The following is a 19010-nucleotide window of genomic DNA, read 5'->3' as shown; positions in this document are numbered from 1 at the left end:
CCCAATTTTTCATGGTTCTGTTGTTATATCTTCAGTATGCTGGTGATACCCAATTATATATTTCTACCCCATGCTGGGCAATGATGTTCAAGTGCTGGTTCAGGGCCTGGAAGCTGTAAGGACCTGGATGGAGAGAAACTGTATGCAATTCAACACTAGCAAGGGGGAGGGGTTGTGGGTATCTCCTAGGGTCAGGAGAGTTGACATCTTGGATTCTGGAAAAGGGAACACTCATCTGGACAGATCTGGTTTGCAATTTGGGGGTCCTCCTGGACTTGTGGCTCCTACTGGAAAAGCAGGTGGCAGCTGTGATTGGGGCAGCTTTGCACAAATTCATCTTGCGTGCCAATTGCGCCCATTCCTGGACCAGGAGGCTTCGCTCATAGTCACCTCCCATTTTGATTACTGCAACACGCTTTAAATGGGGCTGCCCTTGAAGACCAACTGGAAGTTTCAACTGGTCCAGAATGCAGCGGTACCCAGTTCTGGGTACCCCATGGTTCATCTGAGTTACACCTCTACTGCATGAACTGCAATGGCTCCCAGTTGCTTTCCGGGTGAAATTCAATGTGCTGGTTATCACCTTTAAAGTCCTACAACATGGCACAGGGGCAGGTAATTTGCGGGACCACCTCTACCTAAGAGTATCTGCCCATTCTACTAGGCTAGACAGGGTGGGCATGCCCAGGTCCCTACCCTTAAATGTTGTCACCTGATGGGACGTTGGAGGCACACCTTTTCAGTGGCCGCCCCAGCCCTTTGGAAAAGACTTCCACTTGAGATCTGAGGGATCTTTACCCCTTTAGCTTTCTGCAGGGCTAGCTCTTCCCCCAAGCCTTGGGCTAGGATGAAGACTGAGATGGGAGGCTGTTCGGTCTGGTGCTTGGGGGGAAGGACATTTAAATGTTATTGTTTTTATGCATTGTGGTTGGCTGCCTAGAATCATGATGTGAGATAGACAGCTATGTAAGTCCTATAAATAAATAAACAAATAACGGGAAGACCCAAAATGGCAACTGATTTTTTTCTATGTAACAAGAGTATACTTATTTATTTGCTTGCGTGTGTGTATTTTCCTGCTTTCCATTAAAACTCATATGACATTTAGCTAATTTGCATAAGGGGGAGATGCATGCCAAATGGAAAACAAAACATGATTTTTCTTTCCTTTGAGAACTGCCAATGCCATTTTTATTTCTGGGCACAACTGGAAACAATTTTCAGGTACAACATAGTTGCCTCTTCTGAGTAGATGAATCCTGTCAAGGTTCAGATGATTAGGTTCAAGGGTTTGGTTCAACATTTTAATCTTATTATTCAAGAACCAAACCAAACACCAGTGTTGTAGATAATGAAAAATGCTGTCAGATAAGCAGCCAAGATGAAATGGTGAAAAAGCAGCTCTTTTGCATAAAAGTTTGTTTGTTTATTTATTTAGCTAGCTTATTGGCATACATGATGATACTTTTTCACTTTTCATTCACTGGAGACTTCTGTGTCTAAGTATGAAAAGGCTTTGGTGCTAACGTCCTTGGGCTAATGAACTAGTCCCCATGCAGCTGATCTGAGGTTGAGTTTGGCACTCTTGCTCTAAATAACAAATGTACAATGATTTTTTTCACATTAATGTTTCTCAATGAACTGCTAAAGATCAAAACTGCATATCCCCTGCTAGCCTAAACCTACGCTGCTCTCCTCACATTCTGCTCCTTGAAAGCGTGCAAGGGGTAACAATCAGAAATTGGTCAAATACCTTCCCAAGCACCCTTACAAACTAACTCCCCTGTAGGTTTGGATTAACTTTTGCTACCTTTCTGCTTGTATATGGGAACAATAATGCATTCTTCCAATCAGGGATAACCACTTCATAAATAAACTACATACATATTTTAATATTTCTCCATTTAATACCATCTACTCCTGTGTCTTATCATACACACACGCACACACGACTTTCTTTTTATCAATATTTTTATTGGACACTAACGTTTATAGCAGGTGTATTTGGGAATTTAATATCTCTATTACCATCACATTTAGGCCCCAAACTATTTCTAGATAGTAGATAGGGACACAATCTTGCAAATCAGCAATGGAGCACTGGTGCTTAATTTACTTTCCATTATTGAATTCCTAAATTATGTTGCCAGTCTAATAATGTTTTCCATTACTGCTAAACTGAAGTTCAAAAGATAACTCTATTAGTGGATGAACTATCCAGCCAGGATGTAATGGTTTGCTCTTAATTCTAGATACCAGGTAATCCCAAACCATCATAATAATTCTTGCTCAAGTAGAAGTTGGAATCAGCTGCTGCTAAATTCAGATGTGTCAAAGTGCCTACTTGGCTAAACCCAGGTCTCTTCATTCAGAAATAATTCTCACTGAACTCAGCAAAACATATTTCCCAGTTAGGACAGCAGTCTTAATGTTGAAAAAGTACAGAAAATTACAGACAGATATCCCTGAAAACAGATGAACTGTTTTTGTAGGAAATGTATTTTAATAAACAGAAGATTACTGACATTTATTCTTTTGTAGAAAAATTAACAATTATCTTATGGATTTGGAAGGGGAGATTAGATTCCTACCACTGGAGCTTTCTTTTCAAAGCTTCCCTCCCAGAAATACAACACAGATTGCTAGGTATCAACTGAACTTTCTGACGATTACTTTCTATAGCACAGGCTAGAGGGAAAAAAAAGTTAAAAGATACAGTAATACCTCAGTTCATGAACGCTTATGTTCATGAACAATTTGGTTCACGAACAGCAGCATTCGCAAAATTTTGCTTCCGTTCGCGAACTCCGTATCGGGTGACGAACATGACCTGCGGCCATCTTCCCTGCTCTGACACGTGGTCGTGGCTTCCTCTAGGCGAGATCGCAGTCGCAGACAGACACTTGCTGTGAAGCTTTTTGGTGTCGCCTCAAGCAAGGTTAGTGTTCTCTCTCTTCATACTGTACTGTACTGTACTTTGTTTCATATTTTTGTGGTTAAAAAAAAATACATATGGTTCCGAACGGATTAACCTTATTTACATTGAACCTTATGGGAAAATTTGATTTGGTTGGCGACCAATTCGGTTGGCGACCACATTCGTAGGGGTCAGAACGGATTAACCTTATTTACACTGAACCTTATGGGGAAATTTGATTCAGTTCGCAACCAAAATCGTGGAACGAATTAAGTTCGTGAACTGAGGTACCACTGTACTTTGGATCTTCTTGATCGAAGTCTAGAAATACCTTGTTAAAAAGCCTGCACAGGATAAAGGCTTTAGTGATATATTCTCTTTTCTAAACAATACAGATAAGCGTAAAACACTTTTTAAAAAGAAATCAGGAAGAAAGAGTTATTATTCAAACACACAATTCTAAATTGGAGTCCATAAAGACAACCTAATTTATGTCCTTGGGTGTTACCTGCCTGAATAGGACTGGAGTTCAAAGATTATGAGGGTGAATTGGAGAGCAGATGGTCAGCATGAAAATACGTTGTCCCCCTCAGAAACATCCAGACTGAGTGCAATACTAATTGCTCACATACTAATGTGAATTTGAGAAGGCCATCTTTTTAGAGGAAACTGATAGTTGTTTTATGCCAAAGTACAATATCCTCTGTGTTTAGTGTCAGGGATCCAGCCAGCAAGTTGGAATATTACCTAAAGTTCTTAAAATTATATGTTTGCATTATAAAAGTACTTGCCAGTTCCAGCTGAATAAACTATTGTGTAAGAGATTTTGTTCTTTGCTCCCCAAATGATACCCATTTGGGGAACAAAAGTAAGATTCAGCTCTGTCATGTTTCCTGGCATGATGTCAATTTATTGGACATACTAGACTCATTATTGAGCTACACCAGAATATGGACTTCGTAAGATTTGCATTTTATCTTCCTATTTTCTCTAGCTCATAGCTAAACTTGGCTTATTCTCCTTCAGGCATAGAAACATTCCTTTAGTTATCCCCGTTAATTCTTCAGTATGCAAATACTAATGTAGTCAGTGTACAAATATCTACAGTAAGTAATTCCTTAGTTTCTTTTAATATGCCATGAAGTACTTGTTGCAAAAGAGGCCTACCAATAAAAATGTATGCCAAATATCCAAATTAATCTTTTAAGTTTCACAATGGTACCTGTGTATGCTAGTGTCATATGCATGATTTTGAAATGGTCATCTAAAGCAGTATTTCTCAACCTTAGCAACTTTAAGATGTATGGACTTCAATTCCCAGAATTCTGCTGGCTGTGGAATTCAGGCATGCAGGCTGTGGAATTCAGGGAATTGAAGTCCACACATCTTAAAGTTGCTGAAGTTGAGAAACACTGATCTAAGGCATTTCAGGAAGTATAATGGTACTAAAGGAACCTGTTATTCAGGAACCATACATTTCCTAACCACTAGTTACCAGTATAGTTTAGCATTACATTCCCCATAAACAAATAGCAACAGTGGACAACTATTGGCACACTAATAGTATGCTAGCTTGCTAAGTGACATGAAACCCACAGACAAATGTCCTTGGATCTTCATTACCATGTCACATAATTTTTTCAAGAGGAATTTCAGTGGAAAAGAAGCAAAAAAGCGAATTTTGACAAGTAACAAAATAATGGCTTATTTAAAAGGTGAAGATGACTAGAACAAGTTACAACATTTTAGATCACAATTACAGGTTCAATAGTTGCTGGCAGGAGACAAAAAGAAACAACTTACCAACCACAGAAGCTCCTCTTTCAGCAAAAGCCAACGCATACGTTCTACCCAGTCCTAATATAAAGAAAAAAATAAAGTCTTTTATAATCCTGACAGTTTAAAAAAAAATCCAGGAAGTCAGCTTCAAGGGAGCCACATACAAACTTAAAAGCAAAATGTGGCATTGGTTATAGATACTCCTATCTAGTATCTGATGCAAAAAAAAAAAAAAATTAAATAGAAGCTGAAAAATGCCCAGTTCTGATGACACGGTGTTCTAGACCAGTGTTGCTCAATCTTGGCAACTTTAAGATGCGTGGACTTCAACTCTCGGAATTCCCCACCTAGTGTCCACATGTGTTAAAGTTAACAAGGTTAAGAAACATTGTTCTAGACTAATTTGGGAATTCCAGAAAGGCCACCAGAGAAGAAACTATCTGAAAAGGCAAACAGATTGCTTAGAACACAGCAAATTAGTAAATTCAATTAAGCCACCAGACTATAGAAGGTTTTCTCCTCTTCATACATCCAGAAGATATTTTCCACTAAAGAGGGAAAGAAAGTTGTTTTCTTCAGAAAGAGCTGCATGATACAACTGTAATTTTGTAAGAATTTAAAAAAGAAATCTTGACACATAACATGAGGAAATAACTTGAGGTTCTTTTCAGTACAAGTGAAATGGTTTAAAAGGCCCTGAAAGAAGTCCTTGACTAAACAGAAAAGGATACATATGAACTGAAATATTTTCATATAGTGGCCTTTTGTTGAATTTCTTCCTGGGATCATTCTTGAGGCTGTCTTCTCCACCCAAAGAAAATTATTGTAAAGACAAACTGGCTACATGGGTCTTATATTTAAGGCATTTAGAAATTAAAATCATCTTTTCAAACTGTGGCAAGATTGCTAATCAAGTTTCTTTCCATAGGAGATCACTGATCTGAATATATCTGAGAATTTCATTTTCAAGCAGAACTTGTGAATGATTCAATGTCCTTTTTTCAAGGAAAGTACAGTACAGAATAATTCTGCTGACCTGGCTTCAATTCATCTTTGATTATTGTATTTCTTTAGCCAACTGAGATCTTTAAAAAAAAATGGTTCCAACTTAAAAGTTGTCTTCTTTCTGCACTTTTTACAGTAGCTACAGTAGTACACAGTTATGTAGCCTCTTTCTTCTCCTTTATTACTAGTTTAGGCCAGTGATAAATTGTATTTCTAAAAATGTGAGCAATGTTAACAACTCAGTGAATTAATAAACTGATGATTTCATAATCAACTGAAGTTTGACTCTAACCTTGTACTATGAACAGATTCAGCGTACTGTATTTATATTTATCAGTGCAATTTTTTACATAATGCTCAGAAGTCCCATTAAGTTTCAGAGGGCTCTCTCAATTCACTACATTTGGGATTGTAATTTTACTTTGTTTTGCATACATATTAAGTATACTTAACAACCTACAAGTGGAGCAGGTTTTACTTTCACCCCAGCTCTCCAAAGATCTTAAATCTGCTCCAGAGGCCTGAGACCAGAATTGATTTGGAGTGTCTGGGCATGTGTAGAGATTGATAAAAAGTCCAAAACACTTACTAAAATGGTATATCTGGACATCTTATATTATTGTGTGAATCAAAACAGCCTGCCAATCTCACCCATATCTTGTGAATTTTATTTTTTCCTGAATTGAGTAATGTTTCAATACTCTTAGCCAAATGTCTGGCAAATTCAAACACATAATGGGATTTCTCCATTTAATTTTAAAATAGATTGCACTATTCACTGATTGGTTCTGGGAATCCAATGGGTGGTGATATTGCACTGAACATGATGAATCAGGATGCACCTTATGCTGAAGTATTAACAGAATTGTTAATTAGCCTCTGTCTCCTAAAGCCTGCTTTCCATAACTTAAATGGGAAAAAAGATTTATTTCTAATGGAGAAAGACTCTCACAAAAAATATCTTATTTGGCATAACTGGTTTGATGAGTCAGCGGCAGGTATAAATTATCACATAATCTATCTTTGTTATGCATGTTTGCTATCCGAATTGCTTCATCTCTGAATAGGCAGCTAAGCTATAAAGCTCTCTCACCTATCTCTTCCTAGCTAAAGTTAGAAATATTTCACAGACAGTTGAAGAATGGAGATGAAATTCTTCTTGCTATTCTTGTCTCAGTTCTAATTTTATATATACATATGGCTTTTAGAATTAGTAGAGAAATAATCACTAAAGAAAAAAGGGTTCAAATCATCTCCTTTTGAATAATGACTTGACTGTGTGAATGACTGTACTTAATTCACAGAATTCATTGCCAGGCAGGTTACGTGGGAAGTCTCCCAACTTCCAGGCTAAACCCAGGAACTACAACAGGTATGTGAACGGCTATTACTGTACATTGAGGTTCAGGATTTCACTAAACAATGGATCGTCACCACTAAATTATCTTCTTTCTGCACGGGGATCAGGCTGTACTTACAATGGTCTTACATTGGGTCTACTTGAAAGTAAACTCCGGGGAAGCATGGACAGAACTATACATTCAGTTTCACGTTCAAGGGCCGTTTGCCCGTAAGGAGAAAGGCAAAGCAGCACACAAGAAAGCTGCAAAGGTTTCCTTACAATCCATTTGCAATCAAGCAAACTTGGAAGGGAACCTCCGGACAACCTCCAGCCATCGGGACCCGCGACTTACCTCCCCCAGCACCGGTCACCAGAACCACCCGCCCGTCAAACCTCAGCGGAGAAGACATTCTGCTCCCGATCAATGCAAAACAACCCTTCAAGGAGTCCTACGGACGCAGAGCCTAAATGGGCAAAAGCTGGGCAAAGGGCGCGGAGAATGCGCATGCGTACACTAGCCTGCTGAATCCTGGGAAGCGTAGTTTGCTGATTCAACCCTCGGCTGCTGAGCTAGGCCGATTTAATCGCATGGCTGGCTGGGGAATTCTGGGAGTTGAAGTCCCCACGTCTTAAAGTTGCCGCGGTTGAGAAACACTGGGGTAAATGCTGTTCACAACATGCTAGGCAAAACGTGGTGGGCTAATTTATAATTGAGAGTGCCATGAGATGGGACAAATTATCGACCACATCTGGAGGGCACCGAGCTGAAGAATTCTCCCTGCCTTTAAACTAAGCCCTAGTACAGAAAGCAGGTCCGAGACCCACGCTATGGTTATGCAAGGCTCCAGTACAGTACATTCATTTCTAGACCAAAGGGGACCGTGAAAACATTCCTCCTCTCTTTCGTTGACGCCTTCCTTTGCACCGTAACTGCACGCCCACGTTTAATGCGGCAGTGGGAATGCATACGCGTGCACGCAAGCGAACATTCCCCACGCCTCTGCGATACTTCAAAATGAGGTTTCTCTGTGGGAGACCGACTGCCCAGTCCCAGATCCGCCTCTCTTTTTTCCCTGTTGAAACCCCGCGAGCCGCGATTCGGCTTTGGAGAGGGGAGTCCGGGGCGGGAAGACGAAGCTTCGACGGGCTGTGCCCGGGCGTCCTCCTCCTTTGCCGTCGTATTTTAAATCTCTCCGCTCTGGGCGGAATCCAAGACGCTCCAGATTACATGTTTTTTTAACCCAGTAGGGGGAGTATTGCATTGCAGGAGGCCAAGAAAGAAATCATTTTCCACCAGCGGCCTCTTCACTGGGGCCCGGCGCCATAATTTCATTGTACCCTATCGCCTTTCATTTTGGTATTTTGAGAGTCTGCTCTATGACTTTGGAAATCTACTCCTGCTTAAAAAGCCAGAAAATGCAAGGCGCGGGATGATTAAAAAATGGATTCTTTGCTTTCAGTGGGCAAAGATCAATCAAATAGCAGATTGTAACTGCTGCCATAGGGTGAACTGTAAAAATAACTATTCAGCAATTGTAACCAAATCCACAGACATAACGATCACAGGCACAAATCCTAAAGTTTTCGAGATGGAAATCACCAATAAGTCACCAGGAAATGTGCTTAACCAAACGTTACCTTTTACACCCAAATAATGGTGAAATAATTTCTCGCTTCTGTGTAGCTTGGGATTCCTAATTTTTTCTGTGGTCATAAATATAATTTGATGCAGGTTTTGTGGGTAGCCCTTGAAAAAGTCAAGGCAATCTTAAACTTTACATATTAATATATAAACACTTCAGAAGAAATCAGATGGTTTTAGAGGAAAGTATTAGACTTATTCTGATGAATAGTTCTAATATCATAGAAAAAGACAGTGCTGAACACTTAGAATGGGATATCCGTGCCTTCAGCAGGTGTATTTGCGATGGAAAAAAAAGCTTGCTTGAATTTGAAAACAATATGTAACCTAGTTGAAAAATCCTATTTAGAATACAGAATACAGAATACTTTAATGGCCAAGTATAAAATATATACAAGGAATTTATCTTCGGTGAAAAAACAAACAGCAAGAGCCACAGTGTGTTTGGATAACAGCAGAAAGAAGGAATGATAATAAGCAGTAACGCTACACAGTAGAATAATGGCACCGCCATGGGCTGACACCAGTTCATTTTCGAAAGGAGAAGCCACTGTCCAGCGCATATCTTATCATGTAGTGTTTAGCAGAGCAATGGCACGAGGGAAAAAACTGTTCCGGTGTCTAGATGTTTTAACATAAGGTGCTCTATAGCACCGTCCTGAAGGAAGAAGTTGAAACAGTTTATGTCCAGGATGGGAAGAGTCTGCAGATATCTTCTCTCAAAGGTCTTCATGACCACAGATGTCAGTGCAACAGATCTGTAGTCATCCAGCTCACTGATGGAGGATTTCTTAGGAACTGGGATGATTGTAGAGCTCTTAAAACAGGAAGGGACATAAATCATCTCCAGCAATTTATAAAAATGTGTGTGAAAACGGGGGCCAATTGTTCTGCACAAGCTTTCAGACAGGAGGTGGTCACAGGTTGGTACTGTGAGAAGGAAATCAAATTCTTCTCCCCATGTTAGCAGGAAGTCAAAGCTTCCCATTTGTCTCACCCTACCATTGTTTATCTTAACAGCAGTCAAGGCATATGACTAAATTATAGTAAGAATGGGCTCACCTAAAAAGATTAAGACCTACCAGAAAGAATCAAGAGTCCTCCACCCTAGCCCCAAATTAAACAACTGAAGACCTGGCAGGAAGGGCCAACATTCCTTAAACCCAAAAAATCGAATCATAAAAAGATTTCTTCCCGAACAGATCTGCATTCCAATTAGACAATATCAGATAAGGCAAACGCAGGAAACCCCAGCTTAGTAGGGTGGCTGACCTTAGAACCCTCCGTAGTCAATTTCACCAGCGAGCGCTCTCTCCTGGAATCCTGGCTAATTACCTTTTCTAACAAATCCTAGAGGTTGGGTTTTCCTTCGCACCTTTTGAGGATCTTCCCTATAAAAGGGGATTCCTGGAAACCCCCGATGCAACCGCCACAACAGCTGATCGTCTTGTGTATCTGGCTCTCGGAAATAAAGTTTTGTCTCTCCTTCAAGCAACTGCCTGTGTGTTTATTCCCGGCTCAGAGACGAACCTCGAAATTTGCATTCTAACAGTATAAATAGAGGCGGCTTGTTTAAATAATATGAACAAAACTATATTATTTCATTGAGAGGTATCCAGAGATTGTGTTAGATACTACTGAACTTGCCTTTGTTTTCCTTAAGAACTGAATCATAATTACATAAATTTATTTAGTTAATATCTTTTCTTCCATATCTGAGAGTGCCTTATGGGTACCAAACTATGACAAAACACGGAGCAGAGAGCTGTGATTTGACTGATCTTTTGGGTATAAAACAGAAAGTTTCCTTGAACTGACGTCAACTCATTGTGTCTTCACAGACAACTTTTATCCTCCACATGCTATTTGATGTCTAGGTGTACACATCATAGTTTAAGCATCATTTATTGAATAAAACATAATTTGCTTGTTTGACAGAACCAAACCAACCACATTGCTGTGGCTTGCTAAACATAAGATCTGATTTAGAAAGGGATATGATAATTCCAGTCAGCACAGAAGCATCATTTATAGAAAAGGACTGAGCTCATCCATACAAAAGCATAGTATATGACAGTGGCATATGTCTCCATCAATTATGTTTTGTTACTCAGTAGTGAGGGAAACATATTGAAGATGATTAAAGACATACCATCTTTGATGTTTCCAGGCTCAAGCCCTAAAAATGGTTTCATTAGACATGTGTATAACACTAGATTTCATAATTACTTTGCTGTCTGTATTGACCTTAACTGCAACACCGGGCTAGAAACTGGGAGACCATGAGCTCTAGTCCTGCCGTTGGCACAAAGCCAGCTGGGTGACCTTAGGCCAGTCCCTCTCTCAGCGCCCTAGGAAGGAGGTAAGGGCAAACCACTTCCCAAAATCTTGCCAAGAAAACTGCAGGGTCTAGTCCAGGCAGTCATGCGGAATCAACACTGACTCAAAGGTATGTACAAACACTGTACTGACCTAAGCCAGTTATGACGGTTCTTTAGCATTCTCTTTTTGGTAGAATGAATCTGTTTTCAAGAATAATTGTTAACATAAATTCTGATAAAATAGTTTTATCCTATTCTGAAAGTTTGGAGCAGCACATATGCAAATAGGGTTTTATTTCAGTAATAATTGATTTCTTATTGCAATAGGTAACACCACCTATCTAGCTTCATCTGATTTTTTTAAAGCTAAGCAGGAACATATGGGAGACTGTTTGAAGATCCCATGGTTATAGACTAGACCAGGCAATAGAAGAACAAGTACTGAAAGAAAGCAGTGGCAAATCACTTCCATCTTGTTGCCAAAGAAGACTAGATGGACTAATCCATACAGCCATCTTAAGTTGAGCTTAAGTCAAGAGAGTATTTTTAATTATCTTTTGCAGGAAAAAGGCCTATGAAAACTAAAGGATCTGTACTGAGCCTGAAATTAGCTGCTTGGATTTTCTTTAATTCTAGCATAAACGTAGACATCATTGTTTCATTAAGGGAACAGGTACCTCCTTTTGTTAAAAGCAGTCTTACCTCCAGAAGCATCCAGAAATATGTATTTTCACTCCCAGAACTAGCAATTGCCATATTTGCTGAGAATTTGGGGAATTGGACCATACATCTGAGAGTACCAAGGAGAAGTCTGATTCAAAGCTTCAATTTTTACATTCTCCAGTGGTTTGGAACACATTTTACGGAATTTTTGCAGCAATAATACTTCCTGTAACGTGTGACAAGTTGCTAATTTGGTACAGAGCTAATACAGATGCATCAGAATAACTTGTAGTTTCCTATTTTTTTGCTTCAAAAATAGTAAAGTCATACATTTGTCAGACCCACATAGTTGACCATCTGTCATCAACATAAGCTAAAAAACTTCTTCCTGAATGTGATGGCAAGCAAGAGGTATTGTGCAATGGCACAGTGAGAAGTTAAAAACAATTTGGCAAATGCAAACATTTTGAGAAGCACTTAACTCTCTATTTTCTTAAGAATGGTCTGTTCTCTTCTGTTTAGCTGCAAGGGTGGAGCTTTGTACTTGCAGTGCACAATATATGATTTTTTAAAATACAGTAACTGATGCCTAAGGTACAAGCATCACGATGTCCTAACATACTGGTTTTTCTTGTTAGGCTGGTCCAAAGAGCACTAAAAAAAAAAAAAAGACAACTTGTCTGCTAGTAATTTAGTTATAAAGAATTCAGTTAAGAAAGAATGCATAACGTTAATACCATCTACCATGTGCTTTCTTCAGCAAATTAATCTGTAGAATCGCCACAGTATGCCATAAAACATTAAAAGTGATTTGGGAAAGAGAAACATAAAATTATATAGATAGATAGATAGATAGATAGATAGATAGATAGATAGATAGATAGATAGATAGATAGATATAGATATAGATATAGATAGATATATAGATATATACACACACATACACTCTGTGCAAAAGTTAGGCAGGTGTGAAAAAATGCTGTAAAGTAAGAATGCTTTCAAAAATATATATTGTAATTGTTTATCAATTTACAAAATGCAAAGTGAGCGAACAGAAGAGAAATCTAAATCAAATCAATATTTGGTGTGACTACCCTTTGGCTTCAAACCAGCATCAATTCTTACACTTGCACACTTTGTACACTTGCACAAAGTCAGGGATCTTGTAGGACTAGAGTCAATGAACCAATTTACCAAGCAGGTGCTAATGATAATCTATGTAGGTTGAAACACAGTCATTAATTGAAACAGAAACAGCTGTGTAGGAGGCTTAAAACTGGTGAGGAACAGCCAAACTCAGCTACTAAGGTGAAGTTGTGGAAGATAGTTTTATGTCCCAGGTCATACACCATGGCAAGACTGACCACAGCAACAAGACACAAAGTAGTCATATTGTATCAGCAAGGTCTCTCCCAGGCAAAAATTTCAAAGCAGACTGGGGTTTCAAGATGTGCTGTTCAAGCTCTTTTGAAGAAGCACAAAGAAACAGGCAACGTTGAGGACCGTAGACACAGTGGTCGGCCAAGGAAACCTAATGCAGCAGATGAAAGACACATCATGTTTACTTCCCTTTGACATCAGAAGATGTCCAGCAGTGCCATCAGCACAGAACTGGTGGAAACCAGTGGGACCCAGGTACATCCATCTACTGTCTGGAGAAATCTGGCCAGAAGTGGTCTTCATGGAAGAATTGCTGCCAAAAAGCCATCCCTCCCATGTGGAAGCAAGGCTAAGTGACTCAACTATGCACAAAAACATAGGAACTGGGGTGCATAAAAATGGGAGCAGGTGCTCTGGACTGATGAGTCAACATTCGAAATATTTGGCTGTAGCAGGAGGCAGTTTGTTTGCCGAAGGGCTGGAGAGCGGTACAATAATGAGTGTCTGCAGGCAACAGTGAAGCATGATGGAGGTTCCGTGCAAGTTTGGGGCTGCATTTCTGCAAATGGAGTTGGAGATTTGGTCAGGATCAATGGTGTCCTCAATGCTGAGAAATACAGGCAGATACCTATCCATCATGCCATAGCATCAGGGAGGTGTGTGATTGGCCCCAAATTTATTCTGCAGCAGGACAATGACCCCAAACATACAGCTAATGTCATTAAGAACTATCTTCAGCGTAAAGAAGAACAAGGACTCCTGGAAGTGGTTTGGCCCCCACAGAGCCCTGATCTCATCATCATTGAAGCTGTCTGGGATTACATGAAAAGACAAAAGGATTTGAGGCAGCCTACATCCACAGGAGATCTGTGGTTAGTTCTCCAAGATATTTGGAACAACCTACCTGCTGAGTTCCTTCAAAAACTGTGTGTGAGTGTAGCTAGAAGAATCACACCAAATATTGATTTGATTTGGGTTTTTCTTCTGTTTGCTCACTTTGCATTTTGTAAATTGATAAACATAAACAATTACAATATATATTTTTGAAAGCATTCTTACTTTATAGCATTTTTTGACACCTGCCTAAAACTTTTGCACAGTACTGTATATACACACACATACACACTACAGTATATAGTTACATGCCATGTTGCAGCTTTTTGGCTATTAAAAACTTCTCAGGGACAAGTTAGCCATTGTCCAGAGCTTGCTCTATTGGGCATAACCTGCAGGAAATTTCTGTAGTTTAATATGTAGTGGTGTTTAATGAAGATGTGAAATGAAGGGAAACAGCTAAAAGTATGGCAATGGCTATCCTTTATTCCAAAGTGATTATCAATCACATTTTTTAAAATATGGAATGCAGGGGACTGAACATCAAATGCTATTCTAATGATGGGAGGAGGAGGGAGTAACAAGAACCAAAAAAATAAAATCAGTCTTCTTTAAAGACAAGACACTGAAAAAGAGTGTTCTATAAGAGACTGTACCTTGGCCAATAAAAGTCTTTATTTAGATTTTCTGTGGAAATGCCATACCTTTAATGAGGGAAAAGATGCTAGGACATGCTAGAAAGAATGTTGTTATACATGATAATCATGAGATTCACTGAATAGTGTATCGGATTCCCTCAATGTAGAGTTTATTCAGGTCAGCAGCATCTGGTAGTAAAGAGTGACATAGGGTGATTACAGTGGTTAAAAATGTCTTGTACTATTTTAAAGATTTGTAAAAGCATTTTGGATACATCTAACTGTGGCAGAAGCCTTTATATAATATATAACTGAAATGTCCTCCTGATAAATAAGATAACCATGGTTTTTTGGTGTAGAAGGAAGTGAAATGAATGATTAGAGCAGTGTTTCTCAACCTCAGCAATTTTAAGAGGGGTGGACTTCAACTCCCAGAATTGAGAGTTGGCTGGGGAATTCTGGGAGTTGAAGTCCACCCCTCTTAAAATTGCTGAGGTTGAAAAACACTGAATTAGAGGGAAATGACATCAAGGTCATATAAACAGAGAGAACAGTAGAAGAGTGATGGCATTTTGGTTTATAATATTCTTTGAAACCAACACCCTTTAAAGTAATTTGTAAAGCATACAAATAATCAAGGAATCAAAGAAATTTATAGCATTTTATTAATAATCTACCTAAAATATTTTATGACATATTACAGGGTTATATTTTGCTTAAATACCCCAATATGTTTGTGAAATAAAATGGAAATTTTGGGGGTGTAACCACAAACAGACCAGATAGACTCTTGCCATTTTGAGGCAAAAAAACCAAAACAAAAAACAAAAAAACCCAGTTTTCATATAAGCCCTAAAATGGGCTTAATGTAGGTTTGTTTTTTAAAAGGGGGAGGGTAGAGCCTGCTTTGAAAGGGAGAAAAAAGGGAACTCCCTCATCCACCCACATGTTGATGCAGCCCTACCCACTTCAGTCCTTGGCCCATCTAAATAAATTCCTCATTACAACAGCAGTCTTAAAATATTATACTCCCCTAAAAGTCAAAACAGCCACACTTACTTCGATAACATCTGAATTTCTAGTGGGTCTTTACTTGGGGATTTCTTTGCTTGGAATTCTACCTATCTCAGTTCAATATAACAAATTATGCCAGTGAGGGGGGACAATCTGATTCATCTGACAATGCTAAAAGCACATAATTTGCAGAGAGAGAGAGGAGGAAAAAAAAACAGTCATAGCAGAAAAGGAGTACTGTATAGTAATCAATGGAAAATTGTAAAGCCATGTTAAAAATCAATTTGGATGTTATTAAATTGCCCATGTCTATTTTTGAATTTCTCGCGACACAGAAAATCATGCATAAAACTTAAGAGTGCAAATGTTCTTCTGTTTACTCACAAAGCTTTAAAAAATCTGACAATTAAAGAAAAAGTAAAAGTTTTCAACCAGTTGTTGGTTTACAGAAGTGTAAAGCATTACATGTTCAGCATTTTTTCAATAGTCTGAAGATTAAACAAACTTATTCAAACTGCTACAATATATTTTTCCAACATTTGCTATATATTTACCCTACATTACATATACACTGGTTTCTGAATAAAACAAAATTACACAATATTAAAAATTTGGTTCACAGACTCGTTTCTAGATTCAGATTACTACCCATATCTTTTTCTAAGGATCACTGCATTCTGTCATCTTGTTCTAGAAATATACATATATGTGGATAACACACATATTCCAGTTTCATCTTTCTTGAACAATTTAATCTGGAAGCACATTTTTCTATAAAATGTAACCGGAAGCCATTATACTTTTAACTATATATGACACTGTGCTATTAGGCATGTTTAGGATGTGGGGGATGTCTATAAATCCTCAGTGATTGTCAAATGCCTACCACATTGATAAGTAATACAAAACCATTCCAGAACAGAAGAAGAAATCAAACCATAAAGATGATTAAAGAAAGGTCCATGTAAAAGAAGCCCAGTGTTATTGCCCTGGAAGTACGTATTTAATTCAGGGCTTCTCAGAAGCACATTGTGTGAAACACAGTCTCTTCTCCTGGGAAGCTTATTCCAAAAATAACTAGAGGACAGCAACGTGAAGACTATGTTATCAATATGGGATACTACGATGATGGAGATAGTAGCTCACACCACTTTAGTTATTTCCTAGTGGAAGCCCTGAACATTTAAAAAAGGATGCTCTACAGCTCAAAGAGCCAGTTAACTGTTTCAATAGTATAACTATAACAATGTGACTTAAACATTCACGCATAGTGCAGTTTTAAATGAATCGGGAAAAAAAAGGTTTTGTTAAAGCTGTTCAGTTTTAAGTTCATTCAATGTAGGTAGCACAGCTCTCTGCAAGTAGCGGATTATTAAAATTCTTATACTTTTAGAATATGACGTTTTATTATCCCTGCCTATTTTATGAAGTCCTATTTCATTTGAATAGTCCTGTTTTATGGCTTTATTAATCCATATTTTAAAGCATAGTATTACCAAAAAAAAAAAAAAAAAAGGAAACAGCAATAGGTAATTCCAAATAAATAAGTCAATGTGTTGAAGAATTTTCAACGCATCCATTGATATTAAATTCTTCCTTACACCAACCTAACACTATCTAGCCTTTCTTCATTCTTTCATTGACTCCCTAAGACCACCAGCAATCCTCAGCCTTTGAATACACGATCCACTGATACTGATGCAATTAAATATTGCCTTCATCTAGCATTTTGTTAACACCATCACAAAGTCTTTGGAGGTGAGTCTTGTAAGATCCAAATGGATTGTATAAGGCAGCCAAAAATTCACAGTCTGAGAAATGATCAAACACATGGTTGACCCGTCCATGAGATTTTGCAGTCAGGTGACGGTGAATTATTTGATGAAGTAGATCTCTACACTCATTCAACAGTTTTGACAAAAAATTCCTGTCAAAGGTATAGTCCACTTGATAGAAGCTCACCACAGTTTTAGCCAACTGGTGAACCTTTTTTTTGAACTTCTCCATAAGTACAGTCTCTTCCTGATTAAACTGGTTATTCCGGTACAGGATTGCTAATTTGATAACAGTTTTAATGAGATTTTTAATTATCTTCTCAGCTTCCTTCTTGTTTTGAATGTATTCCTTTGTCACTCGGTAGAGTTCATCCAACACATCACTGCTGGTGTCATCTATCAGAGCAGTTGCTATTGATTTGGAGGCCATTTTGCCAAGAATTTTCTTCTGGGCCTGAATGGCCAAACTTTTGGAATTAAAGACATCTGTTGCCACTAGAAGAAAGCAAACAAATAAAAAATAGTAATTTCAGTAATTTTCATGTGAGTTAAAATTGAAGCACTTTAAGTACTCCATAATGAAAAATAAAAGTATTTAAAATATTTTTACAATTGTACATATATTTCCTGTACAAACAAAAAACAAAGACAGTTTGATTTCCCCCACACACAACTGCTACAATATATTAGTTACAAGGAACTACTGACTATGAGTATTGCTTTATTTAATATATAAGAAAATGAAGTTTATCACATGAACATAAATTAACATAAAACTCTATTTTTGCAAAACAAGTATTTATTGAGATGTGTTAGACTTAATTCTATCATCTAAAACTACATCTGAAAGACTCCAAATCCTGGAATTTGGAGTGTGTCCAGGAACTCCTAGTACTACTCATTACAAAAACTCTGCTATTAAGCACAGTCTAAACAATTTATTTTAATGCTCAATGATTTCACCATGTTTATAATAGAATAGCCAGATTTTCACAAGCAAGTCTACTCAGATACCAGAGAAAGCGTTGTGATCTATTATAAACAGAGCAACTTAGAGTAAAAGATAGACATATATTTATGTGCATGTCCTTAATCACACAAGTTTTCAGTGATAGCTAGTTGATACAAAGAATATTGGTTTTACAAAAAAACTAATTAAAAAACAGGCATTTATGATCCCCTGGAAGTTTCAAATGTTTAAAATTAGATATTCTAAAATAATATCTGATAATTTTCAAAAAGCAATTATTACATATTAAGTCAGTGTTGTCCAAACTTGGCCACTTTAAGATGAGTGGACTTCAACTCCCAGAATTCCCCAGCCAACATGGCTGGCTGGGGAATTCTGGGAGTTGAAGTCCACTCATCTTAAAGTGGCCAAGTTTGGACAACACTGCATTAAGTGATTGCTTTTTCTTCACATATGTACATGTAGATACACACTTAAGGTATTTTGGCTATTTTGATTTTTTTCCCCCACCATAATAACATTCTTACAAAATTGCCTTCAAATGATTGTCACTCTCACTGAAGAACTAGCCAGAAAACCCACTTTGGATGCAACAACTACACATTCCTCTCCTTTATGCTTTATGCATGAGTGTTTCCGTGAAGCTCACTATTACGTTCCAGTTGGTCTTTCTAAATCTCTGCTGCATGTTGATCTAACATTTTCACTTCCTTGAAGAAAACAGTAAAAG

The 19010-nt window shown here is 38.1% G+C and overlaps 2 protein-coding genes across 3 annotated transcripts in view; both read right to left on the bottom strand.

The window, feature by feature from the left end:
- The window catches only part of HSD17B4 (hydroxysteroid 17-beta dehydrogenase 4), a 63288-nt gene extending 55750 nt beyond the window's left edge, over window positions 1-7538 (bottom strand). Inside the window, exons 1-2 of the mRNA XM_007424149.4 lie at window positions 7396-7538; window positions 4721-4774 (exon numbers count right to left, since the gene is read on the bottom strand). Of these exons, the coding sequence (XP_007424211.1) occupies window positions 4721-4774; window positions 7396-7453 (112 nt within the window). The 5' untranslated portion in view covers window positions 7454-7538. The remainder of the gene's footprint in view (window positions 1-4720; window positions 4775-7395) is intronic.
- A 7653-nt stretch (window positions 7539-15191) lies between these two features.
- TNFAIP8 (TNF alpha induced protein 8) overlaps window positions 15192-19010 on the bottom strand; it is a 35432-nt gene continuing 31613 nt past the window's right edge. For both annotated transcript variants that reach the window (XM_007424148.3, XM_007424147.3), the window contains exon 2: window positions 15192-17805. In XM_007424148.3, coding sequence (XP_007424210.1) covers window positions 17240-17805 — 566 coding nt within the window. In that variant the 3' untranslated portion in view covers window positions 15192-17239. The remainder of the gene's footprint in view (window positions 17806-19010) is intronic.

The sequence above is a fragment of the Python bivittatus genome, unplaced genomic scaffold (assembly GCF_059951505.1).
Source record: "Python bivittatus isolate LINGU-HERP-01145 unplaced genomic scaffold, Pbiv_v1 ctg000850_np1212, whole genome shotgun sequence".
Classification (NCBI taxonomy): domain Eukaryota; kingdom Metazoa; phylum Chordata; class Lepidosauria; order Squamata; family Pythonidae; genus Python; species Python bivittatus.
This window is presented reverse-complemented; position numbering and strand designations above follow the sequence as displayed.